Source organism: Stomoxys calcitrans, chromosome 4 (assembly GCF_963082655.1).
Source record: "Stomoxys calcitrans chromosome 4, idStoCalc2.1, whole genome shotgun sequence".
Classification (NCBI taxonomy): Eukaryota; Metazoa; Arthropoda; class Insecta; order Diptera; family Muscidae; genus Stomoxys; species Stomoxys calcitrans.
This window is the reverse complement of record NC_081555.1, coordinates 162163403-162183551: the sequence shown is the minus strand read 5'-3', so window position 1 is coordinate 162183551 and position 20149 is coordinate 162163403. Positions and strand designations below refer to the sequence as shown.

Here is a 20149-nt window from a genome sequence, read left to right as displayed (position 1 = left end):
CTTTTATCCTTTCCTTTCCTTTGGTTGCCTAAAAAGAGACACCGGGAAAATAACTCGTCAAATGCGGTCCATGGTGGAGGGATATAAGATTCGGCTCGGCTGAACTTAGCACGCTTTATGTTCAACGTAATCTAACCTATGTTTGTTTGTGGGTTTGTAAATTGCTTAATTCTGTATAGACTCAAAAACGGCTGAACCGATTTCCTTGAAATCCTCACAGATTGTGTAGGGTGGTTTGGATGGAACAATAGGCTATATATCTTGTTTATATCGGAATGAGGGCGGACCCTCCCACTTACGCCGAAAGCAACACCCGAAATTTTAAGTGCACCGATTGGGACAATATGGGATTCAACTGAAAAATATTCTGGAGTAGAGTACATTTTTATACCCTCCACCATAAGATGGGGGGTATACTAATTTCGTCATTCTGTTTGTAACTACTCGAAATATTCGTCTGAGACCCCATAAAGTATACATATTCTTGATCGTCGTGATATTTTATGTCGATCTAGCCATGTCCGTCCGTCTGTCTGTCGAAAGCACGCTAACTTCCGAAGGAGTAAAGCTAGCCACTTGAAATTTTGCACAAATACTTCTTATTAGTGTGGGTCGGTTGGTATTGTAAATGGGCCATATCGGTCCATGTTTTGATATAGCTGCCATATAAACCGATCTTGGGTCTTGACTTCTTGAGCCTCTAGAGTGCGCAATTCTTATCCGATTGGAATGAAATTTTGCACGACGTGTTTTGTTATGATATCCAACAACTGTGCGAAGTATGGTTCAAATCGGCCCATAACCTGATATAGCTGCCATATAAACCGATCTTGGGTCATGACTTCTTGAGCCTCTAGAGTGCGCAATTCTTATCCGAATGGAATGGAATTTCGCACGACGTATTTTGTTATGATACCCAACAACTGTGCCAAGTTTGGTTTAAATCGGCCCATAACCTGATATAGCTGTCATATAAACCGATCTTGGGTCTTGATTTCTTGAGCCTCTAGAGGGCGCAATTCTTATCCGAATGGAATGGAATTTCGCACGACGTGTTTTGTTATGATACCCAACAACTGTGCCAAGTATGGTTGAAATCGGTCCATAACCTGATATAGCTGTCATATAAACAGATCTGGGGATTTGACTTCTTGAGCTTTTAGAGGGCGCAATTCCTATCCGATTTGGCTGAAATTTTGCATGACGTATTTTATTTTTACTTTCAACAAACGTGTCAAATAAGGTTCAAATCGGTTCATAACCTGATATAGCTGCCATAAAAACCGATCTAGGATCTTGACTTCTTGACCCCTAGAGGTCGCAATTATTATCCGATTTGCCTGAAATTTTGTACGACGGATCCTCTCATGACCATCAACAAACGTGTTTATTATGGTCTGAATCGGTCTATAGCCCGATACAGATCCCATATAAATCGTTCTATCTATTTTACTTCGTGAGCCGCTATGGGCCCAATTCTTATACGAATTGGCTGAAATTTTACACAGGTCTCCAACATATAATTTAATTGTGGTCCGAACCGGATCATATCTTGATATCATTTTAATAGCAGAGCACCTCTTTTCCTATATCCTTTTTTGCCTAAGAAGAGATGCCGGGAAAAGAACTCGACAAATGCGATCCATGGTGGAGGGTATATAAGATTCGGCCCGGCCGAACTTAGCACGCTTTTACTTGTTGATATTAAAAATTGGGTCCATGTACCAAGGGAGCCGCATGGATCCCAGAAACACCCTCAAATAGGCATATTGGATCTTGATCTTGACAATATGGGAAACTACAATTTTCAACCGATCTGCACAAAGTTTGGCAAGGATTGTTCTGTTATTGATCTTAACCCATCTGCAAGACTTCATATAAATCGGATCAGATTCAGATATAGCTCCCATATATATGTATCGCCTGCTTTGCACTTACATGGCCGTAGTAATACCAATTTTCAAACGATCTGTTCGAAAAAAGTCGGGTTCAGATTTAGAAAATATAGTCGGCTCCGCCCGACTTTTGCCTTTCCTTACTGGTTTATATATAAAATTAGGTCCAAATTCTTGGCTTTGGCTTCAAATTTGGGAGCAAGCATGAGTGCCGCTAAACAATATCAAAGCATCGAGACAATGTGAGAGTCAAATAGAGGATCTTAGGAAGTGGAGGTCCAAACTAATATTAAATTTAGACACCAAGTGTTTAGGGAACCGACCAACTCAAATAAAAAAAAAACTAAAACTGATGTGTAGTTCGACAGGGACAGTATGGAGAACTTGAATGAAAGGTATTTGAGAGCATAGCACGAATTTTAGAGACTAAGTTTCTAAGGTCAACCAAATATCCCTCAACAACTGCAGAACAACCGGGAAAGTGTAGGACTTAAATGAAAGGACTTTGGGAGTAACATACGAATTTTATATCCGAATTTGGGGACACGTATCTTGGGTCCGCCACAAAACCACTCTAACGGACATGCAGACCGATTGGGACAATATGGGACTTTCATTGTAGAGTATGAATCACAAATCCAAATTTGGAATAAGGTTTATTTAGGTAGAACCGGCGGGGCTTTGCAACGAATTTGAAACGAATGATCATGTCCGTTAGTAGATAGAAAATTGGCTCGTTTGCTAAAATCCTACGAGTAAGGAAAAATCTTAATTTTGGGTCAACTTTTTTTTCAGTGACGACTTCCAACACTCGTAACAAGTGCGGCACGGGATAACTATGAGTACCTCAGAGTAGCTCCGATCTGTGTGGTGTTAATTGTTATTACGAGAAGCTTAGCTGCGAGCTACCAGGCGCGTCCATAGGTTGCGGAAGTGGAATGCTCCATACGGAGTAGCTGCAATTGCAGTCGTGGACAATCAGCGGTATCGAGCGGAGAGTCTCATTGAGAGGCCGGGTGGCACCGGCTCTAGCATAAATACTGAGTGCCTATGATGCTCGATATGACAAGGCGAGTAATCAATAGCCATAATTTTCCCGCGGCGATCGGTCCATTGGACTCGAACGGGCTTACTCACCTATGGGAGCTAGACGTGGATGCACATATAGACATTTGGCTACAACACTATAACAACAACGGTCTCAATATGTGTATAACCTGGTATAGCTCATTCATATAGATTCATATAGGAATCTTGCTCTCGGTTTTAAGTTTTGAGTCCCTGAAACCGAAAGTTTTTCTGATAAGGCTGAAATTATGCATATAGTGTTTAAGTACTATTTCCAGCAAATGTGCCAAATGCGGTAAGCTGATATAGCTCCCATATAAATCGATCTTTCGATTTGACGTCTTAAGCCCCTAGAACGCGCAAATTTTGTTTGATTTGGGTAAAATTTTGAACGTTGTGCAATTCTAATTCGATTTGGCTGAAATTTAGTAAAGACTCCCCATAGAATCCGATATTCCGAGGGTGCTATTTTCATCAAATCGCTCCATAACCAGATACAGCTCCCATATAAATCAATCTCCCGCTTTTATGTTTTGAGCCTTGAGGAGGCCCAACTCTTATCCGATTTTAATAAAATTTGGCACGATGGCTTCCATTATAACCTCCTACATCAACACTAAGAATGGTCCCAATCCGTTCATAACCTGTTATAGCTCCCATATAAACCGATCTTCCGATTTTACTTCTTGAGTATCTAGAGGGCGCATTTATAACCGATTTTACAGATATTCAAAGACTTGCAATGACTTCCAACACCCACTCGAAGAATGGTGTAAATCGGTTTATAACCAGATATAGCTCCCATAAAAACCTATTTTCCTATATTACTTCTTGATTCTCTAGAGCGCGTAATTCTTATCCAATATAGCTCATAACCAGATCTAGCTACCATATAAAACGATCTTCCGATTGTACTTCTTGAGTCTCTAGAGGTCACTATTCTAAACCGATTTTACTGATATATGCAATTTTTGCAATGACCTCCAGCACCTACAAGAAGAATGGTGCAAATTGATCTATAACCAGATGTAGCTTCCATAAAAAACGATCTCCCGATATTGCTTCTTGGGCCTCTAGAGGGCAATGACCTCTAACATAACCAGATCTTGTTCCCATATAAACCGATCTCTCGATTTTATTTCTTGATTCGCTAGAGGGCGCAATTATTTACCGATTCGGCTGAAATTTGGTTTGACCTTCAACATATGTATCAAGTATGGCCCGAATCGGCCAATAACTTGATATAGCTCCCATGTAAAGCCATTTCCCGATTTAATTTCTTTAACCTCTAGAGGGCGCACTTCTAACCCGATTTGGCTGAAATTTCACATCTTGACTTCTATTATGACTTCAAACGTTCATACCAAGAATGGTCTAAATCGTTTTATAACCAGATCTAGCTCCCATACAAACCGATCTCTCAATATAATTTCTTGAGCCACCAGAGGGCGCAATTCTTTTCCGATTCGGCAGAAATTTGATCCAAAGACATGATATTATTATGACACAAAGGTCGATGATTTTGTTTATACAATATATTTAATCGATTTTACTTCTTGAGCCGCTAGAGGGCACAATTATTATTCGGCTGAAATTTGGTACAAAGAATTTTGCTACAAACTCCAACACTGTATCGAGAATGGTCCGAATCTATCAAAACCTGATATAGCTCCCATAAAAAGGGTGATTTTTTTAGATATTATCTTTTTGGCAACACTGGTTTAAACTGCTCACTCACGTTTCGTGTTTTGTTTCACTGACAAACATCTTCAGTTTGGTCTATAATTTAACCACGAATCGTTTGCAAATTATTGAATTTTATTATCAAAATGCGTGCTCTGTTGAGAAAGTTCATCGCGCGCTTCTTTCATTTTACGACGAAGCTCATTTGGACGGTATTTGGCACAGTTGTTGGAAGTCGTAACAGAACACCGCATGAAAAATTTCAGCCAAATCGGACAAAAATTGCGGCTTGTAAGGACTATGGAAGTCAAATCGGGAGATCGATTTATATGGAGCTATATCAGGTTTTAGACCGATTTGGACCGTACTATAAACGATTATTAGTTTAAGAACATATTTTAGCTTTTTATACCCACCACCATAAGATGTGGGTATACTAATCTAGTCATTCCATTTGCAACACCTCGGATCGTCTCGACATCCTCAGTCGATCTAGTTCTGTCCGCCCATCCGTCTGTCGAAATCACGATAGCGGTCGAACATGTAAAGCTAGCCGCTTGAAATTGTGCACAGATTCTTAATATTGATGTAGGTCGTTGGGGATTGTAAATGGGCCATTTCGGTTAAGAATTGCATATAGCTCCCATATAAACCGATCTCCCGATTTGACTTCTTGAGCACCTGGAAGCCTAAATTTTGGTTCGAGTTGGCTGAAACTTAGCATGTGGTGTTTTGTTATGACTTCCATCAACTGTGCCAAGTACGGTCCGAATTGGTCTATAACCTGATATAGCTTCCATATAAACCGATCTCTCGATTTGACTTTGTGAGCCCTTACCAACCGCGATTTTTATCCGATTTGGCTGAAATTTTGCATGCGGTGTTCTGTTACGACTTATAACAACTATGCCAAGTACGGTCCAAATCGTTCTATAACCAGATATAGCTCCCATATTTTACAGAATCCATGGTGGTTGGTTCTCAAGATTCGGCCCGGCCAAACTTAGCACGCTTTTACTTATTTTCTGTGATAGCTTTTCATCGGTGTCAGTAGTTTAGATATTTTTAAACCAGTAAGGAAAGGCAAAAGTCGGGCGGTGCCGACTTTATAATCCCTACACCTACCCTATGGGTACAAAGTGGGAGCTGTGTTTAATTCTGAACCAGTTTTGATGGACCTCGCCGGATGTTTTCAGATGGGTTATTAAACAATCCGTATCACATTTCGAGCAAATATGTTCAAACTGTAATAAGTACGGTCCATAAAGGACAACATTATTGCAAATTACCCAAAATTTGATAATGTGGTACTCGTCAAGAAAAGCGTTGTTCAAAATTTTGGGAAGATTGGTCAATAAATTTGCTTCCAGTGGCTCTAGAAATGAAAATCGGGCGATAGACATATATATGAGAGGTATATCTAAATCTGAACCGATTTCTATGAAATTCATCTATAATGTCGAGAAGCAAAAGAAAATCCTTCCTGCCATATTTCGAGAGAATCGATTAACAAATGGCCATTTGATTTCAATATTACTGCAAATCGGACGAAAATATATATATGAGAGCTATGTCTATATCTGAACCCATTTCGAGCAAACTTAATAGACATTGTGAAAGTCGTCGGGGAAATCGTTGTTTAAAATTTTGGGAAGATTGTTTAATAAATGCGCTTGCAGTGGCTCTAGGTGTGAAAATCGGGCGATATATATATATGAGAGCTATATCTAAATCTGAACTGAATTCCATGAAATTTATCTGTAATGTTGAGAGTCATAAGAAAATCCTTCCTGTTAAATTTCGAGAGAATCGGTTAACAAATCACCATTTTATTGCAGTATTACTGCAAATCGGACGAACATATATATGGGAGCTATATCCAAATCTGAACCGATTTTTTCCAATTTCAATAGGCTCTCTAGGCCGAAAAACATGCCCAAATTTGAAGACGATCGGATGAAACATGGACAGACGGACAGACAGACAGACTGACAGACGACAGACAGACGGACATAGCTATCGAATCATAAAATGATTCTGAGTCGATCGGTATACTTATCAATGGGTCTATCTCTCTTTCTTTTGGGTGTTACAAACTTATTCACTAAGTTAAAATACCCTGTACCACAGTAGTGGTGTAGGGTATAAACATGATATACATCGTTCAAGAAGTTGAATGTCTTTGTTTTTCTTCAAAAAATGTCTTTGTTTCAGCGGCTTTTGTGTCGGTTTTATCACCTTAAAAAAACTCTACCGGTTTATTATAAAACGTTTTTTTAGATAATAAGATTGGCGTTTTAAGATAATAATAAAACTAGCGGAAAAGTCAATTTAGCGTTTCAAAAAAAAGCAAAATAAGCAGCATTGGTAAAGCTCAAAAAAGACTGTTACTCCAAAGAACATTTTCGTTTGCATCCACAATGTCAAGTACTGCCAAAAATTAAAAAAAAATGTATGTCGGCTGATTGCTTGACTTAACCTTATTCAGTGAATCCTGGGTATTCACAATACTTAATGAAGTCTTTAGGTAGGTTTATTTGGCAGTTCTATAAAGGAAATCTCTCAAATAACCCTTCCTTAAAACTGCATTAATTTCTGTGAATATGGGCATTAATTAACTTAAGTTGCCTTACAACTGATGCGTTGAAAGCTTCGTTCGGATAGGCAAATATAAATGAAAAAACGAAACTTTAGCTCATTAATCGAAAAGTCTCGAATGCTAAACCTGGGATTAAGATTTGTTGGATGCTATGGAGAATTAGGGCTAGATTTTCTTTTGTTCTCTCACTCCTTCCTTTTCACTTTGACATCATATTTCCGTTTCCTCAACTTCCTTCAACCGTTTTTTGTTATCATTTTGATGATTTTTCCTTATTACACAAAACAAGTCCAAGCAGTTTTTTTTTATAATTTAAACATTTTTTAAAAAAAGTTTATTAAAAGTACAAAAATTCGGTAGAAAAGATAGGACAGAATGTTTGTTTTTTTCGCAAACTTTTTCCAACTTTCAACTCTTCAGCTGAGTGTGAGTGTGTGTGTGTCAGTGAAGAGCCATTTTTGAAGGCTTCTTAATAAGATGGAGCACCATAGGCGGGGCTACCGTAGTTGGCACCATAGTTAGCACCATGATGAGCACCATAGCCGGGGAGGTGAGCCAAAGCAGCCAAGTTACCGGAACCGGGCAACAATTGGTAACCGTTGTGGTGGGCATTATCGGCGGTGGCAGCAGCAGCACCGTTACCGGCAGCAGCGGCAGCACCATTACCAGCGGCAGCTGGGGCAAAAGAGCCAGGGGCCAAGTTGACGGGAGCGAAGGCAGCGGGGTTGGCGGTGTATTGTTGTTGTTTCTCGTTGACGAAGTATTTCTCTGCTGGGGGCTTGACAACATTGACGTAGACAGGTTCAACCTTGACTGGGCGGGGGTGGTGCTTGACGACGACCTTGCGCAAAACGACTGCTGGGGGCTTGTGCATGACAACTGGGGCGGGCTTAACAACTAGTGGGGGATGGTTGACAACGACCTTGGTGGGTGGACGCTTGACAATGATGGCAGCGGGACGGTGGATAAGGATTTCACCCTTGTTGTTGGGATAAGTGATAGAAGAGCTGATGCTGTTGCCTCTGGAGTTTTGGGGGGCATAAGGAAGGTTGTTGTTGCTGCCATAGGTGGAAGCGGCAACATTGGCAGTGTTGGCGGTATCAGCGGCAGCGGCGGCACCGGAAGCGCCAGCATCAGCGGCATTGCCAAGACCGTGGTGGAAGTTACCAGCGTTACCGCCGGCGGCGGCAGCGGCACCGGTATCAGCAACGGCAGCTTGTTGGCCATAGTTGCTGGGTGCATTGTAGCCGGAGGCAGTAGCCATTGCCTAAAATTGGAGAAAAGAAGAAAAACGGAAAATTGCGTTAGTCATCACATCACTCTCTTTCTCTCAGTATGGGTGTCTCTCTCTCTCACGAATTCTTTTTTCTCTTTTGTTGTTCAATGCTCTCGCGAACATAGAAGAATTAGAATGACAAGAGGAAGACACCGTCGTCTGTTGTCGTCTCAATACATACAATCAATGCAATGGAGAGGGTGGCTACGAAGAATTTCATCTTTGCGCTGTTTCTTTAGTCACCAAGTGTTGCTGAAGCTCTTCTCGTTGTACTTGATTCTCAAGGCAACTTCTGTTGACTGATGCATGTAGCTAACTTGCATCTTCGATTTAAATATGATTTCACGTAGCACAGCTCCAGCGGCCTAAACGCTCGACAACGGTTACACTTCCAACTACGTGACATTTGCCCCAAAATCGGTTCAACAAAGTTCTCATAGCCACCCCGTCTGCTGCTGCCACTATCCATCACCATCCATGCAAGCGAGCATCTATCATCATCGCCGTCAGCGTCGTCGCCGTCGTCTTGCAATCATCACTGCCCGCCCGTTCTGTGTTTGATATCTCGAAGCAATTGAATTTAGTCTTTTTGTTGACTCTTCTTTTTAGCTTCCATTATCATCTATCGTTAAATGTTTCGATTCTGCTCTTGTTTCTTGCTCGCCATCACCATCACCATTACCATCATTCACCAGATTATGAGTTGATTAAATTCTGATTCAGAATTGAATTCTCCAAATGTCTGCGGCTCACTCAGCTGACAATGGCTTGAGATGGTAGTTTAAGAATCATTTTTTTTTTGCCTTGCATATTTCCCAGTTAAGGCCCTGGCTATGAGGTACAATTTCTTTGAGAAATTAAGGAAATATCTACCACTGCCGGAAATATAAAGTTGCTTAATTTCTTTTTCAATGTTTTCCAGTGAAAATTCAGGGCTATTGCTGTGTTTTACTACCGCACATGATGTAGAACCTCCAAAAAGTTACATAATCCATGAAAGCTGCAAAGAATTCAAGAACAAATTGTCTTCAGATTATTGTTTTGGTATGTTGACAATGTTTTTGCCACAAGACTTTGGCATTTTTAATGACTTTTGTGCAAGAAACTACCGGGAAGCATGTGAAAATCATTGAAGGGGGTATTTATATAAAAAAGATGCATTTTTCATAAAAACAATAAAGTGCAATTTGATCTTAATATCGTCTCAAAATACCAATTTTAAATATTTTTTAATGAACTAACCCCTAAGGAACAGCAAGAAAATGTATTTCATATAACTGAGTATTATTCATTTAAAATGAACTTAAATTTAACCATTAAGGGTTTTCCTGTTAATACTTGAGTACGAAGGGGGTGGCGCTGAACGACTCCCTTTTAAAGACAAGTCTTAAATGGCTGAGCCAATACAAATGTCACAGGCATTAGTAAGGACATGTGTTTCTAATGTTCTTGTCAGGATTTGAACCCTGGTGTTCAATGTCATAGCCGAGCTTGCTATTCATGACGGTGTTCTCTTGTCTAACTTTCATTTAACTTTACATATTTATTTCAATTTTCACAAAGTGTGGATTTTGACCTCCCTCGAAATGGGGTACTACATTTTATCCCTATGGGGAGCAGACCCTCACCTTTACCTTAATTACAAATCTTGGAGATGGGTTCACCGATCTTAGCGAAATTTCGTTTGTAAGATTATGGTTAGATAAAAATATGAATTTCTTTAATAGTTTGGATCAACCAATCTGGGGGAGCGCCCCATCCCAAAACCCCCCTAACGGTAAAGTTAACCGATTGGAACAATATGGGTATCAATTGATAGGTATTTGAGAGTAGAGTACGAATATGATATAAACATTTTAATCCGATTGCCTGATAGGGCAAGAACGGTAACAAATAAAAGTTGTTTCATAGCTAACTGGAGGGTCCTTCCTTAAAACCCCAAAACGAACATTTTGATATATTGGAACAATATCGATATCAAATGTAAGGGCTTTGGAAATAGAGTATGATACTCTTATTGGGCAATAAGTATCTGGGATGTCACTCTACACCAAAAAACGTTCCATCCGGAGATGTAGGCGTATTAAAACAATTTGGGACTGAAATAGAAGATCTTTTAAGAGCAGACAGTATGAATCCGATGGTCATATGTGGTACCTCTAAATATTCGTCCGGTCATATGTGGTACCTCTAAATATTCGTCTAAGACCCCATAAAGTATATATTAGGGAGGGTTGATTTGTATCGATGAAAGAACAGTTAATAATCGTATAGCTAAAACGTAATCTACATAGAATTCAAAGAAAATTCTCCGAAGAAACATGGATCTATAATCTATTTCTAATCCCCGCCTCTCGATTTGGAATTAGGTATTATTTCTACCATTTTTTTTGGCAAAGGCGGGCATATACAATTTCAAGTCGAGGAGGCGCGTATTAGGATTTTCTTTTAAATACATGATTTCTTCAGAGAAGTTTCTTAGAATTTTATGTTCCTTACATTTTTGTTAGACGTTTAAAGAGAAATAATTCTACCCGCCCTAATATATTTTCTTGATCGTCATGACATTTTAAATCGATCTTGGCATGTCCGTCCGTCTGTCTGTCAAACACACGCTAACTTTCGACGGATTAAAGCTAGGCAATTGAAATTTTGTACAAATATTTCTTAGTAGTATAGGATGGTTGGGTTGTAAATGGGACAAATCGGTCAATGTTTTGATATAGCAGCCATATGAATCGATCTCGGATCTTGACTTCTTGAGCCTCTAGAGGACGCAATTTTTTTTGATTTGGCTGACATTTTGCATGAGGTGTTTTGTTATGACTTCCAACAACTGTGCTAATTATGGGAGCTAATGATATAGCTCCTATATAAACCGATCGGCCGATTTGACTTCCTGAGCCTCTTAAAGGAGCAATTACTATCCATTTTGAACAATCACTTCTCCTATGACCTCCAATATACGTTCCAAGTATGGTCGGTATTCGTCTATAACCTGATCTCCATATATACCGATCCCCCGTTTGGACTTTCCGAATCGGCCCATTACCTGATATAGCTCTAATAGCATAGCTATTCTTAACCATCGTTTGCAAATAAAGAGACACCGGGCAAAGATCTTGATAAATGCGATCCATGGTGGAGGGTATATAAAATTCGACCCAGCCGATCTGACACGCTTTTACTTTTTTTTTTATTTACTTAATGTGAGTTTGTTCATATTAATAAAAAGAATTTCTTTCAGTGCCATCAAAGAGTGCATGACATCTTAATGTATTTAAGAGGTGCGTAATAAAAATTTTCTATCTTAACCACTTCATGACAAATGACCAATGTAATTGGAACAAAAAATTTAATACTGAAAGTATTTACGCAGTTAGTATTGAAGTGTTTGAGAATCAACTGAAAAATTATAAAAAAAAAACAATAAAAATGTAACTTATTTCCATTTTTATAATAAGTGCTTAATAAGCTTTTGAATTGAATTGGGTTTTCAGGTCCTGTCAGGCCCGAGCCATAACCATCCCCTAGAGTATCTCTTTGGAGGTATACTAACTTCGTCATTCTAGTTGTAACACATTTAAATATTGATCTAAGACCCGCATATATCCAAAGTATATATATTCTTGATCTTCTTACCATTCTGAGTCGATGCGTCCATCTGTCTGTCTGTCGAAGGAGTAACTTTCGCTAGGAGTAAAACTAGGCGCTTAAAATACTTACTTCCTTTTAGTGTAGGTTGCTAGGAATTGTATATGAGCCATATCGGTCCATGTTTAGATATAGCTGCCATATAAACCGATCTCAGATCTGGACTTCTTGAGCCTCTAGAGGGCGTAATTCTTATCCGATTTGACTGAAATTTCGCGTGAAAGGTCCACATCGGTTCATTACCTGATATAGCTGCCACATAAACCGATCTCTCAATTTGACTTCTTGAGCCTCTAGAGGGCGCAATTATTATACGATTTGGTTGAGATTTCGTATAATGTGTTCGGTTCTAACTACGGATTTCTGTGCCAAGAAAGGTCCAAATTGTTTCATAACAAGTTATATCTGTGATATTAACCTATCTCGGATCTTGGCTTCTTGAGCCTCTAGAGAGCGGAATTATTATCCGGTTTGGCTGAAATTTCTATGAGATGTTTTTTTCTGACTTCCAATAACTGTGCCAAGAACGATCCAAATCGTTTCATAAACTGATATAGCTGTCATACAAACCGATCTGGGATTTAGAGTTCTTGATCCTCTAAAGGGCGCAATTCTTATCCGATTTGCTGAAATTTCGCATTTGGTGTTTTGTTTTGACGTCCAATAACTGTGCCAAGAATGGTAAAATGGGTTCTTAAATTGATACAGCTGCCATATAAACCGATATCGGATCTAGACTTCTTGAGCCTCTAGAGGGCTCAATTCTTATTCAGTCTGGCTGAAAAACGCATGAGGTGTTTTGTTTCGACTTTCAACAATTGTCCCAAGAATGGTCCAACCCGATTCAAAATCTGTTATAAACCAATCTCCGATCTTCACCTCTTAAGCCTCTAGAGGGCGCAATTCTTATACGATTTTGCTCAAATGGTATGTGTTGATATCCAGCAACCGTTCCGATTACCACCCGATTTGGCTGAAATGTGTCATGTAAAGTTTTGTAATGGTTTCGTTGGTATAGCCGTGCCATGTTTAGCCCAAATCGGTTTATAACCTGATAAAGCTCCCATATAGACCGATTGCACTATTTGACTTTTTCAAACTCTAGGGTGCGCAATTATTTGGCTGAAATTCTAAACGTGGTATTTTTTTTATCACTTTTAATAGTCATGACAAGTACGGTCCATCTGTATCTGTAGATCTTTCCTATATATTTGACAAAATAATTCAAACAACGTGCAAAATGCTATCCATAGTGGAGGATATATATGATTCGGCCCGGCCGAAATTAACGCGCATTAACTTGGCGAGAACATCAGAGGGTATTTTCAGAGAACTGCAAGCGGTAGTGTTTTTTCGATTTGCGGTATACTCAGAAGTGCGGTGTAATTTTCTATCGCCATCACAATTGATGCGGTGTTATGCTCAGCACACTGATTTGAGTGGAAATCGTATGAATACTCGTACGTTTGTCTTCATACTTCGTGTATCACCGATTTTAACATCGTCTTCATTCATGGCGTTCATAATTGCTGTGTTGCTTTGCTTGCTTCCTGAACACCAATTTTCATTTTTTTTTTTGGTTTCTTTTCAAACTTTTTAATGTTAAAAAAATTGCGGTATTGCATTATTTTTGGCATAACTCATCACCTACCACCGCATATGCAAGAGACTCATTAGTATAAGTATTTGCGGTGTTAGTTTTAATGCAGTTATCGTTCGTTTGTTTCATAGCGGTACGTTCACATGCAGATCCAAACCACCGCAAAATCATTTGTGTTTTTGTACAAGCCAGTTGCAGTGATTAAATTTGAATTGCAGCGTTGACCGGAATTTTTGTGGTGCATAGGAAATGCGATACACCGCTGCAGATCTCTGCTGGGCATCCCCTCTTAATGCTGGCGTCATTTTTGAGGTATTATGTAATGTAAAAACTTCTCCCCTAAGAGGAGTTTCATTATGCCACATCATTCGGACTCGGCTACAAAAAGGAGGTCCCATAGCATTGAACTTAAACTTGAGTCCGACAGCACTCATTGACATGTGCGAAATTTGCCCCTGCTCCTCGATGAAATGTTTATGGGAAAATTTGCATTTGCATGTTTCAATGCAATTAATTCATTGAGTCAGCATGAGGTTAGAGCACAGGTTAGCTGTAAACCAACTGAAAAACAACAAAGCAGCAGGAGCCAAAGGGTTGCTAGATAAACTAAGGAGGGAGGAGCATGATACAAGTTGTCTTTGCAATCAGGCTACAAGAACGCATACACGATCTCAGCATACTCTGGCCCATGTACAAGAAAGGAGACATGACAGTATGTGCCAACTACAGAGGAATAAGTCTCCTGGAAAATACTCACGAGAGACAGATTGTCCTACCATAATTTCCTTGACTTCAAAGCCGCTTTGTATCCACTGAAGGAATCCATCGGGTCAACCCGTACGTATAACTGGCGGCCATGGGATTGTTTAGTAAAAGCTAATCGTTTGAGGGAGGACAAGTACTCTTCATCATGACTTCAAACTGCTAATTAACGAATTATAAACAACGTAAGAAGAAAAAAAATGAAAAAATTATTGAAAATATGTAGACATCCACGATTTACCAAAGGTTACAAAAAGCGACCAGGGTTTCTATTCTCCTTCTATGAAAACATGATATGAAAAAATATTTACATTTTTCTTTTCGTATTAAAGCATGCTGACGAAATGTCTTTTTGTTTTTGTGTTTACATAAAAAAAGAATCAGAAATGAAATGAAAAATCTCATATTTATGGCACGTTCAAGTTTCCTTTCCACTTTTTGTTTTTGGCTAACCTTCTATAAGTGACTCTGATAGACCTCTTTGAACAAGGTTGCGGAAAGCAATCAGGCGACATAGCTAGGCTAGATGTGCAGATATTTATTTCATCCCACTATGGACATATACCTTAGCCAGTAATCGACTTGTTGTGCGCTCTAAATACTACAAGGTAACCTGGGAAAAGAAAATCTAACTCAGAAATTCCGTGCTAATTACAAAATCCCTATTCACTCGACATAATTTTTTTTTTTAAATTTTGTACAGTGCTTGCTTTTGGGGATGTAAATTTGTTCTCTTTTTAATTTCATTCTTTTTTACGTTTTTTTAAATATGTGTCATGTTCATTGTGCATATTTTGACAGCCTCAATGTTCATGGGGCCTTTCCACTGTTCGGAAAGTGTCTTAACTTTCTATTATTCAGCCATGGATAGACATAAAACGGGTAACGTCTTTTCATTAGGGTTCACTAATAGAATATTACATCACTAGCTGAAATCAAAAAGTGGAAAGACCCCATTGACATTAAATGTAAATAAAGATAAAGTTGACAAACTCAATGGTGAGTACTGCCAAAAACTGAAAAAAATTATGTTGATTGATCGGTTTCTACAACAATATTTAGAGAATCCTAGAGTAGTAAAATTAAATTTGCCCTAATTTATTTACGTTCGTGCTCCACAGTGAAATATAATATATTTTTCATGATTACTTTCTTTAGATAATACATTTTAAACCCAAAAAACTTGCTGATTTCATTCATTAGGGCATTCTCTCTTTATTAAGTGTAGTGTTTCAAAAAAGTAATCGTAAAAAACATGGGTATGTCACTATGAAACAGAAACTTAATACCCACCTTAATCTGGAACTAAAAAAAATGTGGAACATAAGTCATTAGGATGTATGGTTGGTGAAATAATAATGATTCTCTTAGCTTAGGATTTTTACATATTGTGAAAACTAAATTGTTCTTTCGACATTATTGAAAATATTACAGTTTAGTGCTAAGGGTATGTAAATAAAATAGTTATACTGAACAACGATTTCGTCGAAAAACGTTGACTATGCAGGTATGAAGCAGTTATTTCAAGATTAGAAGATATTGCATTCAAACTACCATCACAGTTTAATTTTTAGTTAAAAGAAAAATCTTATGCTGAGAGTAAGAATACAGTATTACCTCAAATAAACATTTCGTTAAGCTTAAATGTTCTTGAATTGCAAGTCAAGACATGTCCCCAAACCATAGGATGATAAAATTTTACGTTCCCATAGTTTGAATCCAAAGTGCAACGAAGCAAAACGTATTCTTGAAGTAAAACACTGTATGTCCCAAAACCACATTGTTTTTATCATGACTTTCCTTAAGTTACAAGACTATACATGTCTCCAAAATTTGGGAATATCATGATAAAATTTAGAAAAGCATGCTCCCAAAGTGCAATTAACCTATTTTCTAAAATAATAACCCAATTTGTGCCCAAAAAACAAGACTCGTCGTTGAACTATAGGATGACCAAATTTAAACAGGCATATCTTCAAATTGCATCAAAAATGCAACAAACCGATAGCCTTAGTGGAAAAATGTATTCTGAAAGTAAGGTCACAGTTTGTCTAATTTAAGTTACAAGATAATACATGTCCCCAAACTATAGAAATACCATAATCAAAATTAAACAAGACATGTTCCCAAAGTGGTACCCAGAAAAATTATGAAACATGCTCTTTAATGTTTTCCTCGATGTATTATATTTTTGTTTGTTCTTTTATTTCAATATTGTCCTTTATTGTAGAATTTTGGTCGCCTTTCCCCTTGCAGGGTACTAACTACTACTATATTTCCCATAAACAGTCCATTAAGGAACAGTGGCTACTTCTCTCATATCAATGAATGCTCAATGATAAGGGGGCTTCTTTTTTATACTGAGTCCGAACGGCAAGCCGCATAGCTTCACCACTTCTTGGAGAAGTTTTATCATGTCGGGATACATCACAAATGTAGCCAACATAAGTAAGGGGATAAGCACCGCTGAAATTTTTTCTTAAGTTCACGCCGGGAGGATACTTTGCAGGATACTTTGTCATATGTAATTATCAAAAAGAGTTGCAGTATGATTTTTTCATTGGCAATGACCGTTTTTCTTAATTGAATGCTTAAACGAATTCTATATATACTTTGTTCGTTCATATGTTTAGATGATGTCCTTTTTTGGAGAATTTTAGACGCATACCCCTCGCAGGATATTTTGTAATAAAAAATTTTCAAAGGAGTTGTCGTTGGGTTTTTTGTTACAAAATTCTCTCCGAAAATTGTGCCTAATTTCCGTCCTCAAACTTCAAGCTCCTCGCTTAACTATCCGTGAACTATGAAAATTTACATATTTTTTTCTGTATGCCGTTAGTTCCTTCATACATTTAAATAGTATCTTTTATTTTGAATTTGAGGTCAATATTTTCTTTAAAATATCATTTATAATTATTGAAAGAGTTGCTGTAGGGTTTTTTCTCAATAAAAGTTGTCCCCAAAATGGGAACAAAACTGTGCTCAAAATTGAACTATGCTTTTCGTTCAACTGTCCTCAAACTGTGACAACCTCTTAAATACACATAACAGTAAGATTCTGCTATTCATTTCAAACCCCAACAAATCCTCATTATATATAAATACAAGCTTATTGACACTCTTCACAAATAACAATAAGGCGACAACTTCCTTTTACATTCCTTTTTTCCAAAAATCTCCCTCTTTTTTTTTGAAATACAAAATAAATCATTGAAATATTTTTTTTTATATAAAATTCTTTATTGAGTATAAAAAATTTGGCATATTCTAGATTTAATTGGACATCGAATCACTGCATTATTCCATCAAGTAAATAATGTCCAATGTTAAATTAATTTACAATTTGTAAATTGAATTTAATAGCCAGGTTGGGCACCATAGCCAGCTGGGGCAGAGTAGGAAGGAGCAGAGTAGGCGGGAGCACCATAACCAGCATCGCTGGCAGCGGAGGAAGCAGCAGAAGCAGCAGCACCACCATAAGCTGGAGCTGGGGCAGAGTAGGAAGGAGCAGCGACGGGGGCATCAACGGCCTTGCCTGGTTTGTACACTTTAACGTAGACGGGGTTAAGGCTAAGGGGAGTGGGGACCTTGTTGATGACTTCTTGTTGGTAGATGACGGAAGGCTTCAACTTGTAGATGATGGGGGCGGCTCTGATGACAGATGGTGGGCCACTGCTGACTTGGGCAACGGGAGCACCGGGTTGGTTGACAACCAAAGGTTGGAGGGGTTGGGTGGCAACGACGTTGTGGGCGTTCAATCTGCTGGGCACCAAGAGGGAACGGAAGGCGGTTTGTCCGACAACATTGGGGGCAACAACGTTGATGTTACCTTGACGGATGTTGCTGGCCAAAGCGTTTTCGGCCAAAGTTTCGGCGATGGCATCGGAGTTCTTGAGGTTGTTGTAGGCGGGGCTGGCGTTGAGGGCGGCCAATTGAGCGTTGGCATGAGCCAAACCGGCTTGGGCAGAGGGTGGGGCAGCAACATCAGCGGTGGCAGTCAAAGAGGCAGCACCGGGGTGTTGGTTAGCAGCGGCGGCATTGATCAACTCTTCAACACCGTTGGCAGCACCATAAGGACCTGGTCCGTAGGCAGCGACAATCTATATTACAAAAAAAGAGACGAATCATCAGCATTTTTCTTCTTCTTCTGCGTTATTTTACCACCCAAATTTCAAAAGCCAAAAATTTCCCCCAAAATAGAATTAAAACCTACCGGTAACGCAATAGCGCAAATTGTGAACACAAAACGGAAATTCATGATTGGTTCTTTCAGAATTCACAGAGCTGGCCTTTATGCGCGTCTATGTTATAGGCTCACTAGAAAAAGCCACAAAATCAACTGGTAACACCAAACGCTGAATCCGGCGCTTTTATATAATGAAAAGCGGGCAATTTGTGAATGGTGGTATGTGGTACGTGACCTTTGGATGAAAATTTCTCACAACAGATTTTGTCAGTTTGCGATGGAGTCGTTCGTTATCATTCCGATTGGATTCTCTTTCTTTGCCACCAACTCTGTTGATGATTGTAAGCAGTAGCAGTAGCAGTGGCAACAGTAACAACAGCTGCAGTAGCAGCGCGGAGCTTATTGGCCAGTTCAGTTGGGGTAGCTGGCAGAAGTCTTAACAAAAATCTATCTCTTCCGACTTTACTACAACTATGATGTTGTGATATCAGACACAATTTAGAAGATTTCTTTTTATTTTTTTTGGCTTGAACAATGGGTTGCAGCGATCAGTCGCTAACGAGTAGACAAAAAATGTTGTTGACACTTGTAACTGGTGGCTTCCAGATCATTTGCAAGTTTTGCATTATGACGATGGATTCTATCACAAGAGGGCGATTGTCTTGGAGGTAAGATTTTGAAAAACATTCTTCTGGCAGCCATAGGAGATTTTGGTTTACCCCTAATCTCGTAAAGATTAGGCTAATGCCAAACAAATCGTCACAAAGTGTCACAAGGTATGTAATGTGATAAAATTCTCCTCTCATCTCTTACTGATAACGTAAATCTTTGTTTAGGATGCCACATTTTTGATCGAAAACGGGATTGGTGGTGAAATCCGGAAAATTGAGCCGTAGCATTACCGGCTTCTTTTAGTAGCAAGTTACTTACCTCTCAGATGTAATCGGATATTATTATGGTTATTGGACATTCTCATCAAAACCAAATTCGCCATGTGCAGCAATTCCACTAATTTTTGTATTGTAAAACGCAATACAAAAATTTGATTTTTTGAACGAAACGATTATTGATATTAATTGAACGAAACGCTATTTTCACATTTTGACAAATTTTTTATGGCGCAGAAGTAATGTTTTTACCGGTTTAACATTGTCGAAATAACATTGGCGAATTTTAAACTATTTTAAAGTGGTACGCCGAGAAAAAAATGATTCAATGATGGTGAAGAGTTCAATACTTTAATTAGTGAATTTAACAATTAAAAATTAAGCTTGTTGTGGTAGTATACAATGGGGAGTGGCAATATGAAAAAATAGTGCCAGGTCATCTACACATCTGGTAATATCGTTAATCACATTGCCACATTTTTAAGTTTTTTTACTGTATTAAGTGAAAATAATTTAATTTGTCTATAACAGTTCATAGG

At 38.6% G+C, this 20149-nt stretch overlaps 2 protein-coding genes across 3 annotated transcripts; both read right to left on the bottom strand.

Annotated features, from left to right (window-relative positions):
- Positions 1-7609: 7609 nt before the first annotated feature.
- LOC106087826 (chorion protein S38) lies at positions 7610-14684 on the bottom strand. 2 transcript variants are annotated; one of them, XM_013253003.2, is made up of 3 exons: positions 14533-14684; positions 8703-9521; positions 7610-8512 (listed from the first exon to the last, which is right to left on the bottom strand). In XM_013253003.2, the coding sequence occupies exons 2-3, from the start codon at positions 8739-8741 to the stop codon at positions 7715-7717; spliced, it is 837 nt and encodes a 278-aa protein (XP_013108457.1). In that variant the 5' UTR covers positions 8742-9521; positions 14533-14684; the 3' UTR covers positions 7610-7714. The 2 variants fall into 2 exon arrangements, with proteins under 2 accessions (XP_013108457.1, XP_013108456.1); XM_013253002.2 differs by having other exon boundaries at positions 14552-14684.
- A 3119-nt stretch (positions 14685-17803) lies between these two features.
- On the bottom strand, positions 17804-18795 carry LOC106087806 (chorion protein S36). Its single transcript, XM_013252977.1, has 2 exons — positions 18751-18795; positions 17804-18637 (listed from the first exon to the last, which is right to left on the bottom strand). The coding sequence occupies exons 1-2, from the start codon at positions 18793-18795 to the stop codon at positions 17894-17896; spliced, it is 789 nt and encodes a 262-aa protein (XP_013108431.1). The 3' UTR covers positions 17804-17893.
- Between the last annotated feature and the right edge of the window lie 1354 nt (positions 18796-20149).

Coding starts and splice junctions, on each gene's coding strand:
- LOC106087826 (XM_013253003.2), bottom strand. CDS start 8,741: ATGAAATTCTTCGTAGCCACCCTCTCCATTGCATTGATT. Junction 8,513..8,702: donor CCCTCTCCATTGCATTGATT/GTATGTATTGAG, acceptor CTCCAATTTTAG/GCAATGGCTACTGCCTCCGG.
- LOC106087806 (XM_013252977.1), bottom strand. CDS start 18,795: ATGAATTTCCGTTTTGTGTTCACAATTTGCGCTATTGCGTTACCG. Junction 18,638..18,750: donor TTTGCGCTATTGCGTTACCG/GTAGGTTTTAAT, acceptor TTTGTAATATAG/ATTGTCGCTGCCTACGGACC.